This window comes from Leptonychotes weddellii, chromosome 5, assembly GCF_054177405.1.
Source record: "Leptonychotes weddellii isolate Sample4059 chromosome 5, ASM5417740v2, whole genome shotgun sequence".
Lineage (NCBI taxonomy): Eukaryota > Metazoa > Chordata > Mammalia > Carnivora > Phocidae > Leptonychotes > Leptonychotes weddellii.
In genome coordinates this window covers 34,526,047-34,553,246 of record NC_138373.1, presented here as the reverse complement: position 1 = coordinate 34,553,246, position 27,200 = coordinate 34,526,047, and the positions used below count along the sequence as shown (strand labels likewise).

General features: G+C 62.1%; 3 protein-coding genes across 20 annotated transcripts in view; 1 reads left to right on the top strand and 2 right to left on the bottom strand.

Annotated features, from left to right (window-relative positions):
* The window catches only part of MAPK8IP3 (mitogen-activated protein kinase 8 interacting protein 3), a 47,276-nt gene extending 22,380 nt beyond the window's left edge, over nucleotides 1–24,896 (top strand). Inside the window, exons 5-32 of one of the 12 annotated variants that reach the window (XM_081820312.1) lie at nucleotides 91–235; nucleotides 3,843–4,089; nucleotides 4,940–5,042; nucleotides 5,240–5,358; nucleotides 12,417–12,428; nucleotides 13,261–13,278; nucleotides 14,323–14,380; nucleotides 14,827–14,979; nucleotides 15,623–15,677; nucleotides 16,777–16,907; nucleotides 17,337–17,393; nucleotides 17,476–17,646; nucleotides 18,366–18,492; nucleotides 18,683–18,778; nucleotides 18,888–19,043; nucleotides 19,607–19,772; nucleotides 20,482–20,664; nucleotides 20,755–20,944; nucleotides 21,049–21,168; nucleotides 21,247–21,327; nucleotides 21,416–21,483; nucleotides 21,582–21,730; nucleotides 22,132–22,303; nucleotides 22,390–22,503; nucleotides 22,683–22,721; nucleotides 22,895–23,074; nucleotides 23,182–23,331; nucleotides 23,402–24,896. In XM_081820312.1, the coding sequence (XP_081676438.1) occupies nucleotides 91–235; nucleotides 3,843–4,089; nucleotides 4,940–5,042; nucleotides 5,240–5,358; nucleotides 12,417–12,428; nucleotides 13,261–13,278; nucleotides 14,323–14,380; nucleotides 14,827–14,979; nucleotides 15,623–15,677; nucleotides 16,777–16,907; nucleotides 17,337–17,393; nucleotides 17,476–17,646; nucleotides 18,366–18,492; nucleotides 18,683–18,778; nucleotides 18,888–19,043; nucleotides 19,607–19,772; nucleotides 20,482–20,664; nucleotides 20,755–20,944; nucleotides 21,049–21,168; nucleotides 21,247–21,327; nucleotides 21,416–21,483; nucleotides 21,582–21,730; nucleotides 22,132–22,303; nucleotides 22,390–22,503; nucleotides 22,683–22,721; nucleotides 22,895–23,074; nucleotides 23,182–23,331; nucleotides 23,402–23,523 (3,382 nt within the window). In that variant the 3' untranslated portion in view covers nucleotides 23,524–24,896. The other 11 variants (XM_081820319.1, XM_081820310.1, XM_081820318.1 and 8 more) reach the window with 11 other exon arrangements.
* NME3 (NME/NM23 nucleoside diphosphate kinase 3) lies at nucleotides 24,892–26,252 on the bottom strand. 6 transcript variants are annotated; one of them, XM_081820331.1, is made up of 5 exons: nucleotides 25,790–26,252; nucleotides 25,578–25,708; nucleotides 25,380–25,481; nucleotides 25,196–25,300; nucleotides 24,892–25,112 (listed from the first exon to the last, which is right to left on the bottom strand). In XM_081820331.1, exons 1-5 carry the CDS (start codon nucleotides 26,250–26,252, stop codon nucleotides 24,912–24,914), a joined length of 1,002 nt encoding a protein of 333 aa, XP_081676457.1. In that variant the 3' UTR covers nucleotides 24,892–24,911. The 6 variants fall into 6 exon arrangements, with proteins under 6 accessions (XP_081676457.1, XP_081676455.1, XP_081676459.1 ...); XM_081820332.1 differs by having other exon boundaries at nucleotides 24,893–25,112; nucleotides 25,188–25,300; XM_081820329.1 differs by having other exon boundaries at nucleotides 25,188–25,481.
* MRPS34 (mitochondrial ribosomal protein S34) lies at nucleotides 26,035–27,194 on the bottom strand. Of its 2 annotated transcripts, XM_006741930.3 has the most exons (3): nucleotides 26,829–27,193; nucleotides 26,698–26,740; nucleotides 26,035–26,604 (listed from the first exon to the last, which is right to left on the bottom strand). In XM_006741930.3, exons 1-3 carry the CDS (start codon nucleotides 27,147–27,149, stop codon nucleotides 26,309–26,311), a joined length of 660 nt encoding a protein of 219 aa, XP_006741993.1. In that variant the 5' UTR covers nucleotides 27,150–27,193; the 3' UTR covers nucleotides 26,035–26,308. The 2 variants fall into 2 exon arrangements, with proteins under 2 accessions (XP_006741993.1, XP_081676481.1); XM_081820355.1 differs by having other exon boundaries at nucleotides 26,698–27,194.
* Between the last annotated feature and the right edge of the window lie 6 nt (nucleotides 27,195–27,200).

Genomic DNA, 27,200 nt, shown 5'->3' with positions numbered 1-27,200 from the left:
GCAGGCCCCCGTGCGTCCAGAAAGCCTCCAGTTCTCGAGCTGTGAGCCCCGTCTAACGTCCGCTTCCTCCCTCTCTCCCTCACATTTCAGCAGGAAGGAGCGCCCCACCTCTCTGAATGTCTTCCCCCTGGCCGACGGCATGGTACGTGCACAGATGGGGGGCAAGCTCGTGCCTGCGGGGGACCACTGGCACCTGAGTGACCTCGGCCAGCTGCAGTTCACCTCCAGCTACCAGGTTTTGTAGCCGTGCTGTGGAGTGAGGGTCCCTCCCTGTCACCCATGCTCATTCAGGAAGCGTCTTTGTGTACAACCCTTTGCAGCTTCCCCTGCACCCAGGGTAGTGGGGCTGCGCGCGGAGGTGTGCCAGCACCTGAGGAAAGCACCAGCCCGGGAGGCGGGGCCTCACACGGGGCCTTGGGGCCTCTGCAGCCAGGGCGTACCCGTCTGTTCGGGCTGAGCTGAGCCTTTGTTCTGGGGCACAAGCATGTCTGTCCCCCAGACCCGCCCCAGAGGACCAGCCCCGAGGCCACCCTGGGCGCCATCCCAGAGCGTCTTGCGTTGTGGTGTCTGAGGTTTGCACGCCCACTGGAGACAGTAGGGTGAGGGGCCAGTATCTCCCCTCTAGCCTGCTGCTACCTTCTTATCTGTGCTATCGACGCTGGGTCTCTGAGTTTGGGGGCGGTGGCTGTCCTGGGTGTGCGCAGCTAACCAGGGAGTGCAGTGCACCCCTCAGCGGGGGCCCCCCAACAAAACCAGGGGCAGGCACTTTCCCTGGCCCGCCACTCGATCATGGCCCCTGGTCACTTGTGGCCAGTGTTGGTCTGTGAGCTCAGCCCTGCCTTCGCCAGACAGGCTGTGGCCGCATCGCCAGGTAAGGATGCTGCCCTTGGGGCTGGAGGAGGTGACCCTAGGCCTGGGGCACTTCCCGCAGAGCCCGTGGGAGGTCGCCTGCGGAAGGCAAAGCACCTGGGCCTCCAGGCCTGGCCAGGCCGGCAGATGTGGGGCCTGGACTTCTCCCGAAGCTTCTTCCTGCTGCAGCTTGTGGCTGACTATCCCTCTGTCCCTGGGTGTCCAGCCTGCCTGCAGGAGGTGGCTGCAAGCTGCCCACTCTGTCAGAAAGTGGCCCCACTCGCTTCAGCTTTTGTTCCAGACAGTGAGCATGTCTCTGCGACCTCTGACCCCGCCCCCATTATGGGCCGCCCTGCCTGTGTGCAGGGCCGGCGGGAGGCTGGGGCTCCTCCACACACTTGCTGGGAGAAGCCGCAGGGGCCCCCCCGAGGCCGGGTGCTCAGAGCCCTGCCTCCTGCCTGTGGCCAAGCCAGCTTTCTTCCCGTGTCTCTTCTTTCTCCTGCCTCGTCGTCCAAAGTAGTCTTGCTTTTCATCCCACTGTTTTATGTTTCAGTTTGTAGGTGTGTTTGATTTGATTTTTTTAATTATGTTTTAAGTTCTTTTTATTTCATGCTCTAGGTTTTAAGGTCTTTCTAATTTCTTAATTTTTTTTTTGTTGTTTTTTGTTTTGTTTTTTGTTTTTATGTGCTGTATTTTCAGTGTTTTAACCAAACAGTTGTGGCTACTCATGGTGAGGAATGACTGCTAAGAGTTTGGGTACTTTGCATTTGGAGGTCACTGCCACACGTTGGTGTTTAGGAGGTTGAGAGGTTTGCCGCTAGGTAAGTGGTGGCCAGGGGAGCGTCCCGCGGGTAGGTGGCGGCCTGTAGGGTCAGAGAGAGCCAGGGACTGGGGGAGGCCTGGCCGTGCCGCACGGTTCCCCTCGGTGACTTCTGGGGTCAAGGAGGCCCACTGCGATCCTGCAGACCCGAGTTTGCCAAGCACGGACAGGCCGGGAACCGGGAACCGTGGCCTTGAGGAAGGTGGTCCAGAAAACGTATCGTTCTGAGAGGCGTGAACTCACATACTGGGCCTCCCCCAGCCCTCGCCAGACTTCCCTGTGCTTCTGGTCTCCTGCGGCCATCTCTCCTTGAGGGCTGGCAACAGAGGCATCCCCTTGCCTGTGGGATGCCTGGGAGCCTTCGCTGTGTGGGGCAGACAGACCACCTCATCACAGAGGCTCTTAGGAAGGGATTTTTCCTTCTCAAATTGGCCTTAGGCTGTAGATGCCAAGTAGAAGAGGCTTGTACCGGGGTGCTTCTAGGGGGAGAGGCACAGGCTATTACGCTGGGCATACCACCTCGGCACAACAACAATCTGGGCTGGTTCTCAGCTCTGGGGGCCGTCCGGGGACCTGCAGGACAGTGAGCAGACATTCCCCGCCTATACCCACTGGACGCCAGGAGCGCCCACCGTCCCCAGTCATGACAGCCACAAATGTCCCCGACATCGCCAAGCATACCCTAGGGACACGGTGGGCCTGATTGTGGAATAGTGAGAGTCCTGGCAGAGAAGTGTGAGGGGACCGTTAGATGAAGCCAGACATGGCCATCCCAGGCCCTGGCCTGACGCTGACCACATGGGTCAGGAAGTGGCAGGTGTCAGGATTCCCAGCCAGCTTGCTCTTCACGAGAGCCTGGTCAGCCTTTCCCAGGTGAAGGCGGGTATAGGTTGGTCCCAGCGTGCGTCCAGCTTTACGGAGAGGGCCAAACATCCCCTGCCATCAGCTCCTCCCCTGCGAGAAAGAGCTCCCGGAAGCATCCCTTCCATGGAAACCACGTGACCCAGTGCTGTGGGCTCCTGGGGTGTGCACCAGGAGCTGCAGCCCCTCCTGAGGCCGTGCCCCTTCTCCACACCCCAAGAGGGTAGCAGGGTGTGCGGGGGCTGCTGCCCACTGAGGACTGAATCGGGGTGAGTCAGGTCGTGAGTGTTAGTAGACGAGTGGGCCACTTCATGGATACTGTCCAATGGTTTCACGAGGAAGGACTGTGGGAGAAGAGTGGCTTTGTTTCCCGTGCTGTACTTACTCACGTAGGGTGTATTCTCTCCAGGGAGACTCTGGTTTTGGGGGGTTTTTTTGTTTTTTTTAAAGACTTTTTTTTTTTTTTAAGTTATTTCCACACCCAACGCGGGGCTCGAACTCACTACCCCGAGATCAGGAGTTGCATGCTCCACCGTCGGAGCCAGCCAGGCACCCCTCCAGGGAGATGTTTAAGGTCAACAGTTGATTGCAGTTTTTAATAATCTGGTCTCGGAATGTTTTAAGGATGACCCATTCTCTGGAAGTGGGACTCCAGTTTGATTGCATATACATAGCTACGTAGGGCAGACCTTGAGGTCCACTTGAGCCGTGGGGGTTAAGAGTTACACATCCCCTGGTGTCTCCGTGTTTGGGAGGTCGACGCCCCTTCCCAGGCCCAGACTGGCCCCAGGTCAGGAAGCAGGAGACCTTAGCAGCCGGCCGCAGCCCAGACGGCTTGATCAGAAGGCATGCTCAGCCTCCTCCCTGGTCCCCATTTAGAGCCCTCTGCCCAGCCCTGGCACACCACTTGTTTCTGACCACCCCCTGGCTGCAAAGGGTTGCTTGCCATGTTCGTGTAGCTTCATGTCCATCACGCGCGGCATCGGCGGGCTGCCCGGAGCTCGCAAGCTAACAGCCCCAAGCCAAGCCCTTTAAATAATAAAGTGTCAGCGGCCTCCGGAAACCCAGAGGCAGCGGCTGGGTGAACCCAGGGACTAGGCCAGAGGAGTGGGCCGGACAGGAGAGCAGGGGTCCCCAGTCCCCTCCAGTCCTGGCTCAGGGTGCTGTTTTATCGTGGCCAGAGAAGTCGAGTGAGGGGGCCTCACGGAGGTGGCCGAGGCCCCGCTGACCCTGCACGGTGTGCGTCACCGGGAGCCTCGGGGGCGTGCCGACCCACATGGCGAGCTTCGCCCTTCCCTGTGTTTGGCCCTAGTGTCCGCAGGATGAGATGTCCGAGTCAGGCCAGTCTTCGGCGGCTGCCACACCCAGCACCACGGGCACGAAGTCCAACACGCCCACGTCCTCTGTGCCCTCGGCCGCCGTCACGCCGCTCAATGAGAGCCTGCAGCCCCTGGGGGACTACAGCGCCGGCACGAAGAGCAGCAAGCGGGCGCGGGAGAAGCGCAACAGCCGCAACATGGAGGTCCAGGTCACGCAGGAGATGCGGAACGTCAGCATAGGTGCCGCGCCGGCCCGCGGGCTCCCGGGGCTGTGGTGGGGAGGCCGAGCGAGCCACTCATCCACCTGCCCCTGCTGGTCCAGCCCCCGCTGCCCCGCCCCTCCCCTGCTGGCCTCACCCCCCACGCTGGTCCCGCGCCTCCTTGCTGGCTCCGCCCCCTCCTGCCCCTGCTGGTCTCCCCCTCCACCCCCGCTTTCCCCCATCCCGCACCGCTGCCCCCCCGTGAGGTTTCCCTTCCAAATAGGGATCTTGGTTCCGGCAGATGTATCAGTCGGCTCATGCCGCACTAAGAAACATCGCAGACCGGGTGTTTTAAGCCACAGACATTTGCTTTCTCACAGTCCTGGCAACCAGGAGTGAGCAATCCGGGTGTCGGGGTGTCGGGGCTGGCTGGTTCTCTCGAGGCCTCGCTCCTGGGTGTGCAGACAGCCGCCTCTCCGTGTGTCCTCAGCCCTTTTTCTTACAAGGACACAGTCGGATGTGGCCTTATTTTACCCACACCTCTTTAAAGGCCCCATCTCCAAATGCAAGTCACACGCTGGGGCCCCAGGGACTACGACTTCAACATGTAGATTTGAGGGACACACTTGGCCTCTGGCAGTGCACCCCAGTCATCCCGCAGACACACTCAGTACAGGAGGGATGGAGGAGAAGCAGGATATCTGGTCTGTTCATCGGAAATCATGAAAAAGAGCCGTGGTTCTGGGGGATGGGCCCCTGCTGGCCATCAGCCAGGGAGGAGCCCTTTCCTGATGGTCCCTGGCTGGTGGTGGTCTAGTGTGGGGTCTCCAGACATGGGGCCGGAGGGTGGGCATCCCCCCTCACCCTGGGGTTCCTGTGTGTCCCCCCAGGCATGGGTAGCAGTGATGAGTGGTCTGATGTTCAAGACATTATCGATTCTACACCAGAGCTGGACATGAGTCGGGAACCCCGCCTTGATCGCACGGGCAACAGGTACTCACTGAGGCTGGGGTCCCAACGGGCTCCGTGTTCACTGTGGGTGTTGGTGCCTTCGGCAAAGGTGTCCCCTGTAGCGTTGCACAAGCAGTGTTGGCATTGAGCGGCCCCGTGGGCGGTGTTGGAGGGTCCCCACCTGCCGCCCGTGAATGCTGCCCCCTCACCCTGAGCTCCCCGGCTGCATGTCCTCACAGCCCGACCCAGGGGATCGTGAACAAGGCTTTTGGCATCAACACTGACTCCCTGTACCACGAGCTGTCGACTGCGGGGTCAGAGGTCATCGGGGATGTGGATGAAGGAGCTGACCTGCTAGGTAAACTCAAGTCACCCCCGGGACCCCAGGGCCTCGGGCTTGCTTTTGTTGGTTTTGTTGTAATGAAAGCAAAGTCTCTGTCAGTTGCAAGCCAGGAACTTCTTTTTACAGTTTCATTGAGAGGTAGTTCACATATCATAAAACATATCCACATAGAGTATAAAGTTCAGCAGGTTTTAGGGTGCTCACAGAGCTGTGTTACTTTCTAATTTTAGAACCTTCTATCCCTCTGAAAATAAAACCATGCCCTTGAGCACTCAGCCTAGGCAGTGCACTTTCTAGCAATTCTGCTCCTCAAGGAAAATGCCTGGACAGGGTCACTGCCCGTCTGCGAGCCTGCGGTCACTCCCAGAAGTCCCTGCACCTGGGTCGGTAACGGGTGCAGAGACAGTCCCTTGTGTGGGCTCACTCCGGGTCCTTCCTGTCCTGGGACGGGCATCAGGCATGCTGGGCGTCTGCTGGCAGGGCTCCGAGGCCAGGCTGCGGCCCTCAGCACTGCAAGCGGGAAATGGGATGCTCTGGACTGCATTCAAACCGCACCCGCCCCCCCCACCCGCCCTGTGACCTTTTGTCCAAAGCCAGGCTGCAGGACAGGAGCTCCGAGACCTTGGAGCTGCACTCAGTCCCCTCCTCCTGGCGAGGTAGGCTCCGGGGCCAAAGGTGGCTGTGTTGCCAGGGGATCAGTGGTTCCGTTTCGCCCTCTCCCCACGCCACGTCCACAGAGGTGGCTCGCGGGGAGGGGTGCTCCCCATTTCTCATGGCTCAGGCGGGAGCAGAAGCTGGAGCCAGGGCTGATGCCTCAGTGAGGGGAGGTGCCTGCAGGCGCTGTGGCCCGCATGTGGCTGCTGCACATGGCCACCTGCTGCCCGAGGAGGCGGAGCTGCCTCGCATCCAAGAGTTTTTACTGCCAGCCTTCCTGCTGTTGTTCCTCTCCTCTGATTAAGGTGTGGGGACCTCCCAGGAGCCCAGTTCCCCGTGGCGACAGCGCCAGCAACATCTTGTGCCTGAAATGGAACTTTTTTCAGCCAGTTTTTAAATTGTGGCAAAATACACATAATATGAAATTTACCTTCTCGCTGACGTTTGAGTGTGCGGCTCAGTGTGATAAAGGATGTTGGCCCTCGTTGGTGAGACCAGGAACATGAGCAGGAGGCCTGCCTTCGGCAGTGTGTGTTTCTTTTTGTTGTTTTTTTTTTTTTTTAAGATTTTATTTTTATTTTTTTACAGAGAGACAGTAAGAGAGGGAATACAAGCAGGGGGAGTGGGAGAGGGAGAAGCAGGCCTCCCGCTGAGCAGGGAGCCTGATGCGGGGCTCGATCCCAGGACCCTGGGATCATGACCTGAGCTGAAGGCAGATGCTTAATGACTGAGCCACCCAGGCGCCCAGGCAGTGTGTGTTTCTAATGGGATTTTTCTCATAAGTTTTGTAAAAACATATATTTAAAAATAAACAGAAACTTAACATTCAAAAAAAATTTACTTAGGGGAAATATTGTGACATCCTCCCACTCCCTTTATGGGGTTCAGATAATCCTATGTATCTTCTAATTTTTATTTTTGGAAAAGCAATACATGTTTCTAGTAATATTCAAATAATATCAGAAACTGCCAAGAAGAGAGTAAAAGCCACATGATTCCCCGCCCATGCCATGATGAGTGTTTTAATATGTTGGTGCACCTTCCTGGGCACCACAGCACACACATGTATGTGGGGTGTGGGTGTCAGGTCACATCTGTCCTCCTCTTTGTGGGCGATGTCACCATTTCCCTGACCCACTGATATTCCTCCACACATTTCCCTTCACGGGACTGTAAATTCCTCCACTCTCTTGGTCCTGAGTTTTGCTGTCTGGACTTCTTTAGGACAGATTTCTAGGGTGGGAGCCTCCAGGTAAAGGTGTGGGCTCCCGAGAGCGGCCACACACTGCTTTCCCAGATGGGGCTGCGTCAGGGCTCTGCTTGAGATTGCGCTCACAGCTGCAGGAGCCCAGCCTGGCTGGCCTGCAGGCACTGGACCCGCCGGGCTGGGAGGGGCATGGGAAGGAACGTGCCTCAGGAGGATTCACGCACCGGGACGAGGCTGTAGTGGGTAGCCGTGCATGCTCTGTGTGTCCACGAAGGAGGACCTTTCTGCCGGGGCCCACCTTAGAGGCTATGTGGGTCAGAGGACACCGCCCAGCAGGCCACCACGCACTCCTGAGCATTTGAGGGTCTGATAAGAGATTACAGCCTTTTCCTTAGGAAAACACATAGGCACCCAGCAGCTTGCATTTCCGTGCCAGGGTCTGCAGGCCCAGCCTCACACCAGCCTCCAGCTGCTTATGTTCCTGGCCATAAGCAGCTGGAGGCATCCCGAGATATGTTCACGGGCGGGAAACGGAATGTAGGGGAGGGGGCAGAGCCGGAGTCCACCGGACCTTGTACCGTGGCCAGTCTCATCTCAAGATTCCACCCTCAACATGGTCACAGAAAGAGTCTCGCCAGCGTTGGACGTGCTCGGCCACCTTTCATCCAGGGTTCCACTGCTGTCCCCATGTTATGGAGGAAGAAACAAAGTCAGGGAGGGCGGGATGAAGCAGCAGGGTCAGGACTGAACCCAGGTCCAACCTAGAGCAGGAGCCCCGACTGACCACCTGCTCCGCCTTCCGTCACAGCTCTTGGGATGGAATATGCCATTCAGTTCACCTGCTCCAAGTGCACGGTCCTGTGTCTTTGAGCACTTTGAGCAAATTCAGAGTCAAGCGGTCATCATCACATTAGAACATTTCAGCCACAGAGGAAACCTGTGGACAGTCCCACCCCTCCTCCCGCCCCAGCCCCTGGCAGCCACTCCTCTGCTTCTGTCCTGCACAGTGGCCTCCTCTGGGCCATACCAGTGGTCCTCCTCCATGTGGCCTCTCCTTCAGCATGACGCCTTTGAGGTTCGTGCATGTCGTGGGAGGTGTCAGAGTCGCGTTCCTTCTTACAGCTGAGTTCTGCGTTGCACGGGTAGGCCACACCTCATCCATCCATTCGTCCACAGATGGCCATGTGGGTCATTTCCACTCTTGGCCATAGTGGCCGATGCTTCTGCTACACTTCTGGTCCCTCACATGGTTCTACAGGATTGCCAGAGCTGACCAGCCTCCTTGCTGCCCAGTGACTCGGGGTAGCCTGCCTGTCGGTCCATCCCATTGGCCGCAGTCTCCCACCTCGCCCAGCGGCTCCAGGTCATGGGGCTGTCCCCTCCCTGCCATCTTCAGGGCTGCAGGGTGCGTCTGGTGTCACTCCAGATGCCACTTTCATAGAGAACCTACATCAACGGTGATGGGAGGAAAGAGTGGCGAACCAGCAGCGCACGTCAGTAAGCTTGACCTGCAGGCCACGTTGACTGAATCGGGAATGGGGTCATGACTCCTAGGCAGATGTAGGACGGCTCCTGGAGTGGAAGTGATGTCTGCTGAATGTCCTGGGGGCACTTCCCTAGAACACAGAGCGCCTGACACGACCTTCTCATGAGAAGACCTAACCCATGCATCTGCTAGGTCTTTGTTCCGAGAAAGTGGAAATCGGAATCCTTCTGTCATAGGGTGACAGGGCATGAGTCACTGTGCTCAGCATGTCCACTGGAATACCCTGCATGGGCACCGCTTCATTCTGGCTGGAATGAGCCCCATTCTTGGGAGTGAAGGAGCCTCCCAGAGCCTCAGGCCGGCAGCCCCGAGTTTAGAAGGGATCAAGCGCTGTGGCACTCTGCTGATGGGGCGCTGACGGAGGAGCCCCCCCTTCATCTGGCAAGGGGGAGGAAGGAGATGGGCTCAGCTGCAGGCCCCGGCCCATCCCTGTTGTCTGGCTCAGCCGGGGTAAGCCTCAGGATGGGAGTCCTGGTCCCCCACCCCCATACCTGTGGAAAAGCTGTGCACCTGACCCTATGTTCCCCAGTGGGGCTGCTACACGGAGAAGCCTGGGGCTGGCGGGGGGCTCTGGTAGTCTCCGTTCTACAGCTATTTTTGCCATGGAAAGGTGCTGTGGTTTCGGATCGGCTGAGGGCAGCATCCTTCAGCGCTCCACGTGCCTGCATCAGCTGTTCCCCGTGCCTCTCCGCACTTGGACTGTGAATTCATTTAGCAAGAAGGGAGGAAGGAAAAAGACCCTGGAGAGGCAGGTCTCCTTATGTTTCACTGAACTCCTGCCACCACTTGCCAGACACACCATTATTTGAGAAATCTCCAAGAAAGCAAGGCCTTGCCTCCAGTCGAAAGAGGACAAGCCATCGAGCGTGAGGCCACGGTTGGTCCCAGAGGTGCCGCGCTGCACCCCTGACAGTGGGCCTCTCGGAGCTGGCCTAACTGGGGAGTAAGGGAATTCATCCTTGGTGACCACTCAGTGCGAGCTGGAGTCTAGTGGGCAGCTCCGGCGAGCCCATGCGAGCCCATGCTAGGGCGATTGTGTGCCCCCTTTACAAATGAGGGAACTGAAGAGAAGCCGGGCAACTGGACTTAGAATCTGAAGGGCTGCACAGGCCGGCGGGCCGTGCATTCTCTGCTGCGCTGCCCTCACGTCACAGGTCCTGCCCACGTGGCAGCCAGACCTAGAACGTGTGTAGAAATAACCTTGAGAAAGAGACAAACCTATGTGAACAAAATTAGGAAAAACGACTGAAGAGCAGAGACCTCAAAAACCGAGACCTGCAGGCTGAGCTCCGTGAGCCTTCCCGTGATTCGCAGAGCAGTGTGTGGTTCCAACGTAAATTCACTTTATGAATGGATTCTGAGGATCATCCAGGAGAGTAGACGTGAGAGTAGCCCAGAAATATCTGAGAAAGAACAAGGCTGCAGGGTTGCCCGATGTTCCAGGCATGAAAGCGTTTACAAAGGTGTGACCAGCAAAGGCTAAGCCGGGGCGGTGACAAGATTGTGGCCCCATGAGTTCCTGGTGAGAGCCGCAGCCATGTGGGGACTCGGGTAGGACAGACGCAGCACTTCAAGCCACGGGAAATATGGTGGATTCATGGAGTGTTCCCCTGGTGGGAAATGAAGTCTGGTCCCCACCTCCACCGTACACAAGACTTATAGATGGATTGAAGATCAGAACATAGAAATGCAAGGACGCAGAGCTGGAAGAGTGGCGGAGATCATATTGGTGATCTGGGCCTCCCTGCTGGGCCACGGCCATAGAGGAAAATACTGACCAGTGTGAGGCACGCAACTTCAGGAAGATACGTTGTTTCCAACCCAGGGTGGTCTGCAGCGTTTACAGAAGTGGGAGTACAATAGAACGTGGGCGGAGGGTAAAATAGATTCACGGAAGATACCAACAAACATACCAAAGGACGCTCAACTTCAAGAACAAACCAGAACTGAAAAGGGAACGCGGAGATAACTCCTCAAAAGATCCACAAAAACGAAGCAGGTTGCTGCCGCGCCCCTCCCCGGCCAGCAAGTGGCGGTGCAGCCGGCAATGTGGGGCAGTGGCTGGCCCACCGGGCCAGAGGGGACAGGGTCAGGCAGGGCCTGCCTGTGTGGGAAAGCACTGAGCGCCCGGTAAGTGATGGGACAGGGCGCTGCAGGAGGTGAGCTCCGATCTCCGGTGCAGAGCATCCCGGGACACGGGTTGGGGGGCGAAGCACCTCACACAGGAGGATGGCTAGCATGGTTGTGATTTTGTTCTATAAATGCTGATGTTTATCCAGAAGGAGTTCCGAGAAGATCAGCTGTTGACGGTGGCTGCCCTGGGAAGGAGCGAGGACAGAGGGTGCTGGTTTCTTATTTAAATTCCGACAGCAAACTATATACTTTGGCGTTTAAGTCAAGTGACTTCATACTGTCGCTTCTGTGGGAAGTGACCACATAGAACGGTAGTGTTGCAGCCCATCTCCTGCTGGGTAGCGGAGAGGAGTTTGGACCCCAGTGAGGAAGGCACTGCCAGCCCCACATGCCCGCCGCCCCCGCCGCCCGCCCTCCTACTCCGTCCCTGCCAGCTGGCCCTCACTCCCTTTTGTCTTTGCCCAGCCTTCACCTGAGGCTGCATACTTCCCAAAAGACCCGAGCTGGCTGGGGCCTGTAAGGCCAAGCTCATGCACTCTGGGGAGGGCGTCTTGAGCCTGGATGCCCTGGACACCCTACCCCACCCACGCACGCACACACCCCACCCCCATGCACATGCACACATCCCATGCTTGCAATGCACGCACACACATCTCACACACCTGCACACACACATACCCCATGCACACACATGCATGCTCACACATGTGCCCCCACACATGTACCCCACTCACATGCATGCACACACCTCACCCCACACATGCACATACGCACACATGTGCCCCACTCATGCAATGCACACATGTATCCCACACATGTACATCACGCACACACGTATCTCACGCACGCACATGCCACACACCCCACACACATACTCCACGCACACAAATGTACCCCATGCATGCGCACGTACCCCACACATGCATATGCACGCACGCACATACTCCATGCACGCACATGTACACACACACATATAACCCACACATGCATGCACATATGTACTTCACACACACACATGAGCACACACAGACCCCTCACATACATACGCACACCCCCCACCCCCACGCATGCAATGCATGCACACACATACCCTATGCACGCACACACGCACATGCACACACACGTACCTCATGCATGTACACCTCACACACACACATACTCACACGTGCACATGTATGCACACACACATACCCCACACACGCACATGCACACACACCACACCCATGCGCGCTCTCACCTTCCCGGGTGTCAGCTGCAGAGGCTTTGCCCTCCTGAGGGCCGAGCAGGTGTGGGGCCCAGCACTCTGGGTCTCTGTCTTCCTATAGGGTTGCCGTCCCCAGTGGGATTTGTCACCCACAGGCCCGGTGACATCTGCTTGTATTCTTTCATGCCTTTCAATACAGAGATGGCTGCTTGATGTTGCTTTTTTTTTTTTTTAATAAGAATCTCTTTATTTTGTTGATTCCAGTCACCCACTGACCTTTGTCACTTCCTTTCCCCCGTCTCTCTGTGCTTCACTGGACACGGCCCCAGGGGAGTTCTCAGGTGCGTATCTCTGCTGTCTGTCTGCGCCTTTGCGCCCCTCCCCCCATGGCAGCATCCAGCTGGACTGGGCAGCATCCTTGGGACACTCCCTGCTGCTGTCCAGTCACCACTGGCTGTGCAGCCCGTCCCCTCCTGGTCCCTTTCCAGGCCACTAAAGGCACACGTGCTTTTGCTCACCAGCCTCCTGCCGCTCGGAAGCTTATTTTTGGCTTGCCCTACTAGCCCACTGACAATGGCCTCAACCCTGTCCTTCCAGAGGCCGACAGTCCCCCAGGGCCATTTCTTACGGTTCTCCGGAACCATCAGAAGCATAGGACAGTTTGACTGGATGGGACTGCAGGCCCAGTTGTGTGGCATCTACCCTCTGTCGGGTGCACCCCGGAAGTCGGGAGTCCTCTTCCCACATGGCAGAGGACTCTGCTCCTGCTTTCTTGCTGTGTTCCCATCAGGAGGGCCTGAGCCCCCAGCCCACCCACGTGCACCCACCCGGTGTGCTCAGAGGCACGCCAGGTCCCCTCATTTTGCAGAGACTTGCCCCCTAACCCCCATCCCTCCTGGCCCAGGAGTTGGGTGCATTGCTTAACCCTCCACCTCACCGCCCAGGTGCTCTTGACCTGGTGGTCTCCTGTGCAGCCCCCAGGATACACTTTCCAGACGGAGGAGCCTGCCTCTCCCGTCCCTCTCCAGTGTGCACCCCGAACCCAGAGACAAGTAGCCCTAGCGGACCGCCCCCCTGCTGCTCACACAGGCTTAATGCGCTTGTTTTTTCTCCCTTCCCTCTCCCTGCCGCCCTGGTCGCCCGGCTCCCGTGGGACTGGGACGGCTCTCCTAGTGCGCCATGATTTCTTTGGTAAGGCCAAGGCCCCGTTTCAGTTCGTGTTTCTCCCGTTCCTGCCTTTCTCTGTGTGCCTCACACCTTCTTTGTGCTTCATGAGCTGTTTGCTTTGCTCTGCATGGTGGGGGCGGTGGTGGGGTCAGCAGGGGCCACAGGCTCTCCTAGCTCCTGGCCCCCGGGGTGGGGGTGGGGCTCGAGCCCTGACTCCCCAGCATCCTCCCTCAGAGCAGACCCTTGACAGGCCAAGGGGGCGGGAATGGAGACAGCAGTTAGAACCCTCGCTCAGTGCTCCACGTTCGTGGGTCTTGTCTCACGATTGCCTTAGACCAGGGACAGGTGATAGGAGGAACAGACCCTGGGCTTCCGGGGCTGTCTGTCCTGAGTGTCGGTATTTCGGAGTTTTTGTGACACGCCTGCAGAGAGCTTAGTTGGTGGGGTCCACTTTGGGACTTGGTTTAGAGGAGCTGGGTGGACCCCTCTGTCCTCACTTCTGCTCTCTCTCTCCCTGCTACTGACCCCGGTGGAGGGGCCATCCCATCTCCTTGGCCAGGGGCTCTCTGCCGTCCTGTGCTATTTGCTCTGTCCCCATCACCACGGTTCCAGCTGCCATTCTGGGGACAGCTCTGAGAAGGGTCTGCCTCACGAAGGACTCAGAAACCACAGAGCTGGGGGAGATGCTGAGAGGGGACAGAGATTGAGGTGGCTGCAGAGGCCACCTGGTCAGCTCAGGCTGGTGCCGGCTGAGCCGTGACTATACACAGACCTCATGTGGATAGAATGCTATGGGAGGTCGTGCCCATCCAGGCAGTGCCGTCCAGAGGCTGGACTCTCCCTGACGGCGCTGCTGGCTGAGAGCCCACCGGAAGACCAGCAGAGGCCTCTCCCCAGGGTCCGTCTACCCAGTGTTCCCAGAGGCCAGACCTGTGGGCCTCGTCCCCCCACATCTGCCCCCCAGGGCCCAGCCGCCCCCGGGGAGGAGGGTTGGTGCTCTGGGGCAGGTGGAGTAGCATCTGGCTTAGCTGGCCGGCACAGGTAATATCTCTGTGCCTTTTGTTTCAGGAATGGGCAAGGAAGTGGGGAATCTGCTGCTGGAGAACTCACAGCTTCTAGAAACCAAGTAAGAACGCTCTTCTCCAGGGGGCCTGGGGGGCTCCATCGGTTAAGCCTTCCACTCTTGATTTCAGTTCAGGTCATGATCTCAGGGTTGTGGGATCCAGCTCCACATCAGGCTCAGCACCGGGCGTGGATTCTGCTTGGGATTCTCTCTCTTCCCCCTCCGCACTTCCCTCTCTCTGAAAAAAAAAAAAAAAAAGGAATGCTCTCCTCTAGCAGGGCCGTTGCTGAGATAGCCTGCCTCCAGGGCTGGGGCCTCCCTGTAACAACCCCGGGGAGGGCCCAGACCCACATGGCCCAGCTCACCCCTCTAGGGTCACCGCCTTTCCCTGCATTCTGCAGTGGGGGGGTCCCCTCTCAGACCCCTGCAGGTGGGCAGGCCTCGTTGAGCCCCCATCACACCACGTGCACAGCGGTTCACACGGACTTCTCGACTCTGTCTTCTCAAAGAAACGCTCTGAATGTGGTGAAGAATGACCTCATTGCCAAGGTGGACCAGCTGTCCGGGGAGCAGGAGGTGCTCAAAGGGGACTTGGAAGCCGCCAGGCAGGCCAAACTCAGGCTGGAGGGCCGCATCAAAGACCTGGAGGAGGAGCTGAGGAGGTCAGCCCAGGCCTGGGGCTGGGCCCCTGGGAGGAGGTGGGGCTCCTAGAAGGGGGGGCAGACCCCCCCAGTCCCTCCCGTCCAGGTTCCCTCTGGAGGACACTCCCCCAGTGGCTCACCTCTGTGCTCACCGTGTAGCCTGCCCCTCCTCCCTCAGTTCCAACTCACACTGGAGCCGCTTCCGGGCCCAGCTGCCCCCTCTTCTCCCCCATCCAGGCCCAGGTCCTGTATCGTCCGCCTGCCTCCTCTTCTCCCTTAGAAGGCACGGTGTCCTGTCTCTGGCAGCCTTCATAGGTTCCTTCGGGAGAAGGGCGCAGAGGAACCCCAGAAAGATATGGGGTCCCCTTCCCAGCACTTTGCGCTTCGTGGTGGCCTTTCTCTTCCAGCCTGATGCTCCCCCCAGGGGTGGAAAGGGGAGGGTGGGAGGTGGGCCTGTGGGGGTGGCAGACCTGCTGGTGCTGGCCAGCCGTCTGTACAGCTAGCCTGCCTTCCCCATCCCCTGCTCCTGCACTGGGGCGGCCAGGACACACGTCCGGCCGTCAGGCCGAGTGCGAGCAGGGCAGTGGGCCGCTGGTCCCCCAGGGCCTGAGCCAGAGTGCCCCTGGGCCTCCACCCCTGCCACAATTCCCTCCTCGTCCTGCAGAGTGAAGTCAGAGGCCATTGTTGCCCGCCGAGAGCCCAAAGAAGAGGTGGAGGATGTAAGCAGCTATCTCTGTACAGAATTGGTATATTCCACTATTAACATGCGGGGCATGGGGGGTGGGCAGCGCGGGGCGGGTCTTGGGGCCCTCCTCACCCCTTCTGTGTTTTCCCCTCTGCCCTTTCCTGGCAGGAACCCCCATTCAGCCTTAGGGGCCCACATCCCCCGTCAGGTGCAAGGACGGTCCTGAGGCCAGCCCTCTGCTCCTTGGGGGCTTGTAACTGACTGTTGCAGGGAGGCCTGAGGGGAAGGGTGTGTCAGGGCCTTTTCTCTCACCCCCATGGACCCCCTTTTGGCCCGGGCCCAGCGACAGGGCTGCCTTCCTTCAGCAGATGGCAGGGCCCGGCTCCTAGCCCGAGGTGGGCCGTGGACACTGACCCCACCACTCATTAGCTCTGTTATTTTCGGGGGTGTCTGATGCACATAACAGGGTGCTGGCCACATATTCCTTCGGCCCACCCTGCGCAGCCCCCTCCTCTGAGTACCCTAGGAGAGAACCAGAGGTGCAGGTGAATTGTGGAGCCAAAGGACATGTCGATCGGCACCTGGGACTCCTTGAGTGGGCCTGGGGGCTCATGCTCACTGGCCTGGCAACCCCCCATGGTCCCTCACCCCTGTGCCAGCCTGTAGCAGCCCAGGACACAGCTACTCGGAGCAGACTGGGTCCTGCCCCAGCACTCACAGATGGCAGACTCCACACAGATCTGCCAAAATCTCCAGCGTCCCCCTGGGACCTTGTGTCCCCCGGTCCTGCTCACTGGACCTTCCCTAGAACCTCTCTTCCTGTGGTTCCCCCTGGGACCAGCATCACCTGTTAGTGCTGACTGAAAGCATTTGGGATTGCCGTGGGGTCCAGGGGTTGTGAGAAAAGTCACTGTGTTATGCTCCTCAAGTACGTCATGTGACCTTCTGGAAAAGTTACCCTTTCGGGGGTGGGCAGACTCCCCATATGCCCTCCCCACCGCATTTGCCTGAGGATCTGTGGGAATCCGGAGGCCAGCCTGGAGAGGAAGCGTGGTGTGAGCTGGTCTCGGAGGGCGCCGGACGGACCTGCTGGCCAGCCCCTCCCTGGCTGAACGGCAGTGCCCTCCCTGCAGGACAAGATCCCCATAGCACAGCGCCGCCGCTTCACGCGGGTGGAGATGGCCCGTGTGCTCATGGAGCGCAACCAGTACAAGGAGAGGCTGATGGAGCTCCAGGAGGCTGTACGGTGGACCGAGATGATCAGGTGGGCCCCCTTCTCCTGTCCTGGCCACCCTCGGGTCTCCCTTTGTGAGCTGTGATCACTGTAGGAGGCCCTGACAGTGGGAATAAGGCTGACTCCCCCCACCTCCCTCTCTCGCAGGAGGACTGGAAGGGGGCCTGGTGGGAGCCTGTGGGGGGGCCTGGCTGGTCTAGACCGGGCTGGGGCATGTTGGGGGCTGGTGTGCCGGGACCCCTCCGGGAATCTGTGACTGACCCACCCAGGAGCACCTTCTCCCTGAGGCTGATCCCCGGTGCGTCTATGGGGGCGCCTCCCCAGCACCCTGAGACGTCACAGGCAAGGGAGGCTCAGGGTTGGCCTGGGCAGGGCCTAGTGGGTGGGTGTCGTCTGGGGGCAAGTCAGCCTGGACGCGGGCTGAGCAGCACCCCGCCCCCCACCGCCGCTCCCCTGTAGAGCGTCCCGAGAGCATCCATCTGTCCAGGAGAAGAAGAAGTCCACCATCTGGCAATTGTGAGTTGGGGGTGCCAGGATGGGGAGGAGGCAGGGAAGGCACCCCTTTGGCTGCCCCTCACTTCCATGCCTCCACTGGCAGCTTCAGCCGCCTCTTCAGCTCCTCGTCCAGCCCCCCTCCGGCCAAGCGGTCCTATCCCTCGGTGAACATCCATTACAAGTCCCCCACCACGGCCGGCTTCAGCCAGCGCCGCAGCCACGCTATGTGCCCCATCTCTGCTGGCAGCCGGCCCCTGGAGTTCTTCCCCGACGAGTGAGTGTCCCGCAGGCTGCCCTGCTCCTCGTGCTGGCCTGCACGGGTGGGGGGCTGAGGGGGGCCGTGGGCCCCAGGGTCCCACCCCTCCAGGCTCTGAGGCAGGAGCAACCCCTGCCTCACCACCTGGGGGATGTGGTCCGTGGCGGGAAGGAGGCTGGCCAGCATCCGAGGCTGACCTCTCTGGGCCGCACCCTGCCCCCCTCCAGCCTGACCGGGTGCATAGGATGTCCCTGGGCACTCCCCCCCAGTCCCCGCCCTGCATCCCAGAGGGCTGCACACAGCCCCTCTGCTGACCCGGCCCTCCGCCCTTGGAGATGGCACTGCGGCTGGCAGCCAGGCCAGATCGCACCCCGGGCTGTGGCCTGCACCCCTGTGCTCCACAGAGATTCCTGGGGCCCATAGGAAGCTGGCAGTGTGGGGCCGCTTCCAGGGAATAACTCTCTGTTCGAAATTTTGTGTTTTCCTTAGTTTTGATACCAAGATTTTGGCTCCAGGGCAGAAGTGGGGAATTGTGTGTCTTGAGCCAGAAGACAGGCCCCGGGGAGGGGAGGCGGCACCGTAGGGCACGCTCGGCGGGAGCCGGACAGGGGCAGGGGTGGGTGCGCCTGTGCGGGGAGAGCCACGGTCCTGCTGCCTGGGCACCGGGCCCAGGCATGCTCCGTGCAGGGCAGGCCCGCGGGCCTGCGCAGGAAGTAACCTGTGTGCCTCCTGCCCAGTGACTGCACGTCCTCCACCCGCCGGGAGCAGAAGCGCGAGCAATACCGCCAGGTGCGCGAGCACGTGCGCAACGACGATGGGCGGCTGCAGGCCTGCGGCTGGAGCCTGCCGGCCAAGTACAAGCAGGTGCTGCAGGGGGCGCGGGGCGTGGGAGGCTGGGGGGTTGCTGGGGCAGGCAGGACGGCAGCTGGGGAGCCGCCTAGGCAGCCCCGCAGTGCCCCCATGGCCCCACCTATGGAGGGCCCAGCTCTTGCTGCCTGGGCCGGCTCTCTGCCCCAGGACTCGCGCCCACGTGGCCTCTGTCTTGTGGTTGCAGCTGAGTCCCAACGGGGGCCAGGAGGACACGCGGATGAAGAACGTGCCTGTCCCCGTGTACTGCCGCCCTCTGGTGGAGAAAGACCCAACCATGAAGGTGAGCTGGCCCCGTGGGCCTGACAGATGGGGGCGGGTGGGCTGTGGTGGGGGCCCCTGGGGGCCGGCGCAGGGGAGTGGGCTCACTGACCCCATGGCTGCTCTCCCAGCTGTGGTGTGCCGCGGGCGTGAACCTGAGTGGGTGGAAACCGAGCGAGGACGACTCTGGGAACGGAGTCAGGCCTGCGCCAGGCCGTGACCCTCTGACCTGCGACCGGGAAGTGGAAGGCGAAACCAAGAGCAATCACACGTCCCCCGAGAAGAAGGTCAGAGCAGACGGCTGGGCCAGGGACCCCCGTCCCATTGCTCCCAGCAGTGGAGTCGTGTTGAGTGACAGAAACAGGACAGCTGGGGACGGTGCCGCAGGATGGGGCTCATATGAGGTCCCCGCCCCCTGTCCAGGGAAGGCAGGGGCCTGTGCTGCCTCCTGGGTGGGTGGGGACATGCGGGGGGCCAGAGGCTCAGCAGACAGTAGGCTGGAGGGGTCAGGCCCCCAGGGGCGTCTCCCACCTTGCAAGCTATGTGCAGGAGCGTGGGCGGGGCTGAGGACAGGAGGCTGGCGGAAAAGGCTTCACACACACGGGGTCCAAGTCTTCGTTCTGTGGCCCAGACTGGCTTGGGGGACAGGGACCGAGGCACTGGAGCTCAGTCCTCCTCCATGGGAATGAGGCCATGCACACCAGCGGTCTAGAAGGGGACATTCTGTCTGCGAGGGAGGACAGCCACATCCCCTGAGGCCGCGGGCAGGGCTGCACCCTGAGAGAGCTCAGGAGGCCCCCAGGACCTGTGCGGCCGCTGGAGAAGCCTGCTCTCCCGTGCTCTGAAACAGGCGAAAGAGCTCCCTGAGCCGGACGCCACCTCCAGCCGCGTGTGGATCCTCACCAGCACCCTGACCACCAGCAAAGTGGTCATCATTGATGCCAACCAGCCAGGCACCGTGGTGGACCAATTCACCGTCTGCAATGCCCACGTCCTGTGCATCTCCAGCATTCCAGGTGAGGGCCGGCAGCGTGGGCTCTGCGCCACTCCACATACGGCTAGGATGGTAGGAGGCCGCTGAGCCACACCAGCCTTGCTTGGGACATGCTGTGGACACACGGGAGCCCGTGGGGGTGTCCAGAGGGGAGCACACTGATAGTCTCGCCCCTTAGTCCTGTGAACAACTAGGAGAAGACCCCAAGGTGATGCTCACTCACTTGCCTGGAAGGAGATGGGCCACAGGACAGATTGAAATATCAGTCAGGCACTGAGCACGGACCTGCCGGTGGGCCCGGTTCCCACTGCCCAGCTGCTGCGGGGAGAGCGGGGGCTGGCGGAGGCTTGGCTTTGCCTCTCAGCAGCATTCCTCATGCCAGCATTTGGGGGTGGCCAGGGCCCTGCCGGGGGCAATTTTCCAAGATGGCCCAAGCTGCTCAGAGTTCTTAACTTTCTGACACGTGATCAGAGTTGTTTGCTCCCAGAGACCAGAGTCTCGCTCCTCCATGCCTCTTGCTGGCTCTCTAGGCCTGCAGGCCGTGGTTGTGAGCAGGTACCCATGTGCTGAGGCCAAGCTGGCCTGAGAGCCTGGGGCCCACTGCACTCTCTGCATCAGCGGGCGGCTCCCACCTCCTTCCCCGGCACCCCCATCGGGACGTGAGCCCTGGGTGTGGTCTGGTAGAAGGGGCTCCTCGGTGTGGGGTGATGGGGCCGTGACTCTCCCCCCAGCGGCCAGTGACAGTGACTACCCCCCGGGGGAGATCTTCCTGGACAGCGACGTGAACCCCGAGGATTCCGGTGCCGACGGCGTGCTGGCGGGCATCACCCTGGTGGGCTGCGCCACCCGTTGCAACGTGCCTCGCAGCAACTGCTCCTCCCGAGGGGATACCCCAGTGCTGGACAAGGGCCAGGGTGAGCTGGGCCTGCACCCGGGCGGCCGCCTGCCCTAAGCCCCTTTGTTCCTCCCCACCACCCGGCCACGCTCACCCTTCCCTTCTGCAGGGGAGGTGGCTACTGTCGCCAGCGGGAAGGTCAACCCATCTCAGTCCACGGAGGAGGCCACAGAAGCCACGGAGGTGCCAGACTCCGGGCCTAGTGAGGCAGAGGCAGCTGCGGTGCGGCCTGGGCCCCTCACGGAGCATGTCTTCACTGACCTGGCCCCTGCCCCGGCCCCCAGTGCCCAGCCTGGCAGGTGGGCTCTCTCAGGACGGGGCGGACGGAGGGGAGGGGAGACTGGCCGAGGTGGGCGGGGACGGGCTCCCACGGGCCACCCTGGAGCAGCCATCCTTCCTGCAGCGAGAACGGGCCGGAGGCCGACACAGGTGGGGTGCAGCCCGAGCCGGAGCCCAGCGCAGACCCTGCGGGGGCCAGCAATAGCGCTGCCCCCACCATGTGGCTGGGAGCCCAGAACGGCTGGTAGGTGGGGCCCTGGGGCAGGGGTTGGGGAGGGTCTCCTGGGCGAGCACCCCTGCCCACCGTGGCCTCCTCCCACAGGCTCTACGTGCACTCAGCCGTGGCAAACTGGAAGAAGTGTCTGCATTCCATCAAGCTAAAGGACTCCGTGCTGAGCCTGGTGTACGTGACCCCAGCTGAGGCCGGGGTGTCGGGAGGGAGGGGCTGGCCAGCGGCCTAAGCCCGCTCGTTCACCACCATTCCATTCCAGGCATGTGAAAGGGCGAGTTCTGGTGGCCCTGGCCGATGGGACTCTGGCCATCTTCCACCGAGGTGAAGGTGAGGTCCGGGGGCTCTGGGCAGGTGAGTGGCCACCCCCTCCGCGGGCAGAGGTGGGCCCTGGCCAGGCCTGAGCAGGTGTCTGGGGCTCTCTGCAGATGGCCAGTGGGACCTGAGCAACTATCACCTTATGGACCTGGGCCACCCCCACCACTCCATCCGCTGCATGGCCGTCGTGTGTGACCGCGTCTGGTGTGGCTACAAAAACAAGGTGCACGTCATCCAGCCCAAGACGATGCAGATTGAGGTGCGTGCTGGTAGCAGGAGGGCCTCGCGGGAGGGCAAGTGGCTCCTGCTGGTGGACGGCGCTCCCAGCGTGCCTTCTAATGGGCCCTGGGGGCGTTGTGCGGTCAAGGGAGGCGACTACGTCACGGCCGGCAAAGGGCAGCTGGGCCGTGAGCGCCAGTCCGTCTGGGTTGTACCTGCTGCTTTACTCGGCAGCAAGTCAGGCCGAGACCCACAGGGGCCCCGCACGCCTCCCCAGGGCGGGGTCGTGACTACAGCTCCTCAGAGGAGCCTGCACCCCAAGGGGCAAAGCAGGCACTAGACTGAAGGCCGCAGTGAGCTGCATGGGCGTCACCGTGACCCAGCGGCCGTGGTGGGTTCAGAGCCCCCACCCCCGCTGACGGCGCTGCCATGACCCCACAGAAGTCATTCGATGCCCACCCACGGCGGGAGAGCCAAGTGCGGCAGCTGGCGTGGATCGGGGATGGGGTGTGGGTGTCCATCCGCTTGGATTCTACGTTGAGGCTCTACCACGCCCACACCCACCAGCACCTGCAGGACGTGGACATCGAGCCCTACGTCAGCAAGATGCTGGGTGAGGGGCTGCGCCGGGCTCGGGTGTCAGGGCAGGGAGGGCCCCCCACACCAGCCGTACTGACTGCCTTGCCCTCCTCACCCCAGGCACAGGCAAGCTGGGCTTCTCCTTCGTGCGGATCACAGCCCTGCTCATCGCGGGCAACCGCCTCTGGGTGGGCACCGGCAACGGAGTGGTCATCTCCATCCCGCTGACCGAGAGTGAGTGACCCCCCGCCCCGACATCTGCACAGGTGGTGGTGACTGCTGCTGAGTGACAAGAGTCGGGTGGGGTGGGGGGGCACGATCAGCCAGGCCTCGCTCTGGGGGACAGGGATGCTGCCCGCCCTTCCCGTGACTTGTCTCCTCTCCCTTCCATGCTGCGCCCCTCACCTCCCCAGCCGTGGTCCTGCACCGAGGCCAGCTCCTGGGGCTCCGAGGTGAGTCCAGAGCACCTGCCTCCTACCCTCGCAAGGAGGTCCCCACCTGAGATGCCCTGTGGGCTGAGGCTGGCCTTGCCCCTTGGCGGTGGGCGCTCTCCCACGAACCGCCCTTGCCTGCTGGGAAGCTGGTCTACTCAGGCTCAGGCCCTGTGGCCCTTCTCTCTCTTCAGCTAACAAAACCTCCCCCACGTCTGGGGAGGGAGCCCGCCCTGGGGGTGTCATCCATGTGTATGGTGATGACAGCAGTGACAAATCAGCCAGCAGCTTCATCCCCTACTGCTCCATGGCCCAGGCCCAGCTCTGCTTCCATGGGCACCGTGATGCCGTCAAATTCTTTGTGTCGGTGCCAGGTGAGGGACTGGGCCCCATCCCTGCCGGGCTGCCGTGTGGCCTCCCTCCGCGAGCCTGCGTGGGGGGCGCTGGCCACCCGGCTGAGCTCCCTGTGTCCTGACAACAGGGAACGTGTTGGCCACTCTCAACGGCAGCGTGCTCGACAGCCCCTCCGAGAGCCCCGGGCCTGCCGCCCCTGCCTCAGACGCCGAGGGCCAGAAGCTAAAGAATGTGCTGGTGCTGAGCGGCGGGGAGGGCTACATCGACTTCCGCATCGGTGAGTTGGCGCTGCCCGGGGTCCCGGGATCCCCAGCAGGGCCATCCCATCACCGCGGCTCTTTGTCCAGGGGACGGAGAGGATGATGACACTGAGGAGAACACCGGGGACGTGAGCCAGGTGAAGCCCCTGCTGTCCAAGGCAGAGCGCAGCCACATCATCGTGTGGCAGGTGTCCTACAGCCCCGAGTGAGGCTCCGGCCTCCCCCGCCCCGCCTGCCCGACGCCAACGTGTACATACAGCCCCACCTGCCTGCCCACTGCCTGCCCCGCAGGCAGCCCGGCGCCCGCCCCTCTTATAACCTCTCAACCTGCAGCTTTCACCTTAGGGCCGGGCCTCCCCAAAAGCGGGCAGCAATGCGGGTCTGGCTGGGAGGGAGGGACCCTCACCAGGAGGGGAAGAACCTCTCGGGACACGTGCCCCAGCAGCTTCTGGCTTGCCCCCGATCCCAAGTTCTCCCATCTGGGGGGTATTTTGGGGCCAGAGCAAGGCAGGAGGTAGGTCGGGCCGGAAGAAGGCCCTGCAGGCGGCTCCCAGCTCCACCCTGGACCCCCCAGAGCAGGAAGTAGGGATTTCAGCCAGCCAAGTCTTCCCAGCTGGAGCCCACTTGCCTTTGCCTGCTGCCTGAAGGGGTGGGCCTGACCCTAAGGGAGCCGGCCCGGCCACTGGCCTTCCCTAGGCCCCCCCTGCACCCACACCCTGATGCCTGCCCCGGGAATTGGCATGGAAGCACGTAGCCAGGCTGCCTAAGGCAGCTGCTTGAGAAGCCAGATGCCCTCTTGCTGCTCACTCCGTGTGGCCAGCTCTCCCCGGCTCTCCCTGGGCAGAAGACCCACCTGGTAGGAGCAGGCTCTGGAGTCCTCCCCCTCCCAGAATCCCCTAGGGTGGAATTTCTCAGGCTGCCAAGGCAGGCCCAGGCCTCAGGAAGAAGGGGAGGCCCCTGGCCTCTTCTGGGGTCAGTCCTAGGACACAGGCTCAGCCTCAGGGTGACAAGGGGACACGTGGTTCGGGGCCTGCCTCCCACACAGTCTCCAAGGAGCCCAGCTCCCAAGACACACTATGAAGTGCCTAGGGCCGGCAGCATGGCCTGCTCCCCTGAGGGCAACTGAAGACGAGCCTGCGAGGGCTCGCAGCAGAAGCTGCCTCCAGCCGGCTCTAGGCATGGATGCCTGCCGGCTTTGAGGGGTGCCGCCCTGGACTGCCACCTCCCTGACCTGCCCAGGTCCAGGCCTTACTCCTGCTCCAGAGGCCCTGCTGCCCACCCACCTCCCACCAGAGAAGCACAGATCTCGGGCAGCCACCCCACGAGCCCAGCCGGCCACTGTTACGTGCAGCTGCAGGCTTCTCCCCACCACCCTGCCACTCTCCACTGTGATGTACGTCCAGTCCCTTCTGTTCCCATGGGGCCGTGAAGTGACTCGGGGGCTAGCCGGGTGGGTGCAGCTGGGGGAAGGGGCTGGGTGGTGATTCTCCTGAGGCTTTGGCCCTGCAAGCGAACCCACGTATCTGCTCTGTATGTAATAAATGTCTTAACATCGTAGCCCTGTGTCCCTGGGCCCAGACCAGCGGGAGCGTTTGCTTCACTTTATTGTCTCAACAAATGCTGGCCCAAGCTGCGGGCCAGGACGGGCCACAAACTGGAGGGGCTCACAGGGCCGGGAGGCTACTCGTACAGCCAGTGCCCGGCGCTGTCCTCCCAGCACAGCAGCTCTTCGCCGCGGAACCAGAGCGCGATCTCGCGGCGGGCGCTCTCCACCGAGTCGCTGCCGTGGATCACGTTCCTGCGGGAGAGCTGCATGAGCGCCAGCGGCCGCTGGGGCGTGGCAGGGGCTGGGCGCGCGCTCGGACCGCCTTACTTGCCAACCTCGACGCAGAAGTCCCCACGGATGGTGCCGGGAGCGGCGTTGGCCGGGTCGGTGGCCCCGATGAGCGCCCGCGAGGCGCGCACCACGTCCAGCCCCTGCCACACCTGCGCGCGGGCCGGCGGGACTCAATGCACCGGCCTTCGGTCGGTCCCGCCCGCCCGCCCGCCCGCGGCCGGCACTCACCATGGCCACCACCGGTCCCGAGCCCATGTAGTCCACCAGCCGGCCATAGAAGGGGCGCTCGCGCAGCTCGGCGTAGTGCTCGCGCAGCAGCTCATCCGAGGCCTGCGGCGGGCGGGGGTGGAGACGAGCCGCGCGCGCCGGGGTCCCCGCCCGCCCGCCGCCGCCCGTGCCCCGCCGCCGCCCCCCGCGCGCCCTCACCTGCACCAGCTTCAGCGCCACCAGCTTGAAGCCCTTGCGCTCGAAGCGCCGCACGATCTCGCCCACGAGCCGCCGCTGCACGCCATCGGGCTTCACGGCCACGAAGGTGCGCTCGTGCACGCCGCCGCAGGCTGCGGGGGCCCGCGGGGTTGGGGCGCGTCAGGCCCGGCCGCTCCCGCTCCCCCACCCCCACCCCGGCCCGCGCCGCTCACCCGCCGGGAAGAGATGGGCGAGCACGGTCAGCAGCAGGCACAGCATGATGGCGATGGCGGCGGCGGCGGCGGCGGCGGCCAGGAGGGGCCTGCGCTTAAAGGGGCCGGGCGGCAGCTGCCCAGGGATCCCCATTCCTCGGGCACCGCGGGGCCGGGCGCCCAACACGGTCGGCTTTTCCTCCCCAGCCCTGCCCACAACCTGCTGTGGCTGCCCAACCCCAAACAAAAAAACCAAAACCCAGGGCACTGGTTCTGCCTTTATTCGCGCGCAAACGGTTCCCGGCTGAGTCCGGCAAGGGCCGCACGTAGGGGGGAAGCGACCCGCGCGGGCGCTGGGGCTCCGCGCTGCCAGCCCCGCCGCCTCCCGCTTCCCCCTGGCGGCCAGCTCGCCCAGAGCAAAGGCAGGGCCTGGCTCCACGCTCCCGGGGGGGCTGTCCCAGCTGCAGCCCAAAGGCGTCTTCATTCACAAACCGGGGCCCAGCGCCAGACACCTGTTCCGCAGCAACCCAGTGCTGGCACTTAGACTGGCGTGGCCTTGGCCTTTTTCTTCGCCTCCTGTCTCGCAGGGTAGTCCCAGGGATCCACTCGGGTCCGCTCCAGATTCAGCATGGGCTCCTCGGTGCTGGAGTCCCCCTTTTTCTGCCGCTCTGCTAGAATCATGGCCCGGATGAGCGGCGGGTAGGGCACGCAGCGCGGAGTGTCCTCGGGCGGCGCGGGCGTGAACGCGGTGAAGGCCGCCTCCTCGTGCTTGGGCACCAGCCGCCAGTCGTGGTACATGACCTGCCCGATCTCCCGGGCCTCGCTCTCCGTCCGTCCTGGGAAAGAAGGCCGGGGCTGAGCGCACATGCATTCGCGGGGCAGGCTGTGACCGGCAGCCGGGGGCCCCCGCCCGGTCCCCAGCGCCTCACCTTTGAAGGTCAGCACGCCCCAAGCCTTCCCGTGCTCCAGGTTCTGCAAAGCAAGCGCACAGAGCGTCGGCTCGGAGCGCGCGCTCGCCCCCTCCCCGAGGCCGGGGCGCCGGGAACCCACGCGCACGCACCTGCGCCGTGTAGTCGGGCCGCACGCGCGTCAGGCGCCAGTAGCACGGCTCGTCGTGCTGCCACAGCCAGGACTTGCGCGTGACCAAGCGGCCCAGGCCGAAGAGCGGCAGGCGGCTGAGCAGCTGCAAGAGGCTGCTCTCCCGGCGCACATCGGCCCAGGCGCGGACCGGCAGCCGGCGGCCCGAGTACGGCCGCGTCAGCGTCTCGTAGTCCAGGGCATAGCGCTGCGAGTCGCGCGGCCGGTTTCGCTGCTCCCGCAGGGCCCGCACGCGACGGGCCAGCTCGGCGATGAGCCGCGGCCGCACCTTCTTCCGCGCCATGGTCTGAGCCCCGCTCGTCCGTGCAGCGACCGGAAGCCGCGCCGCCGCCGC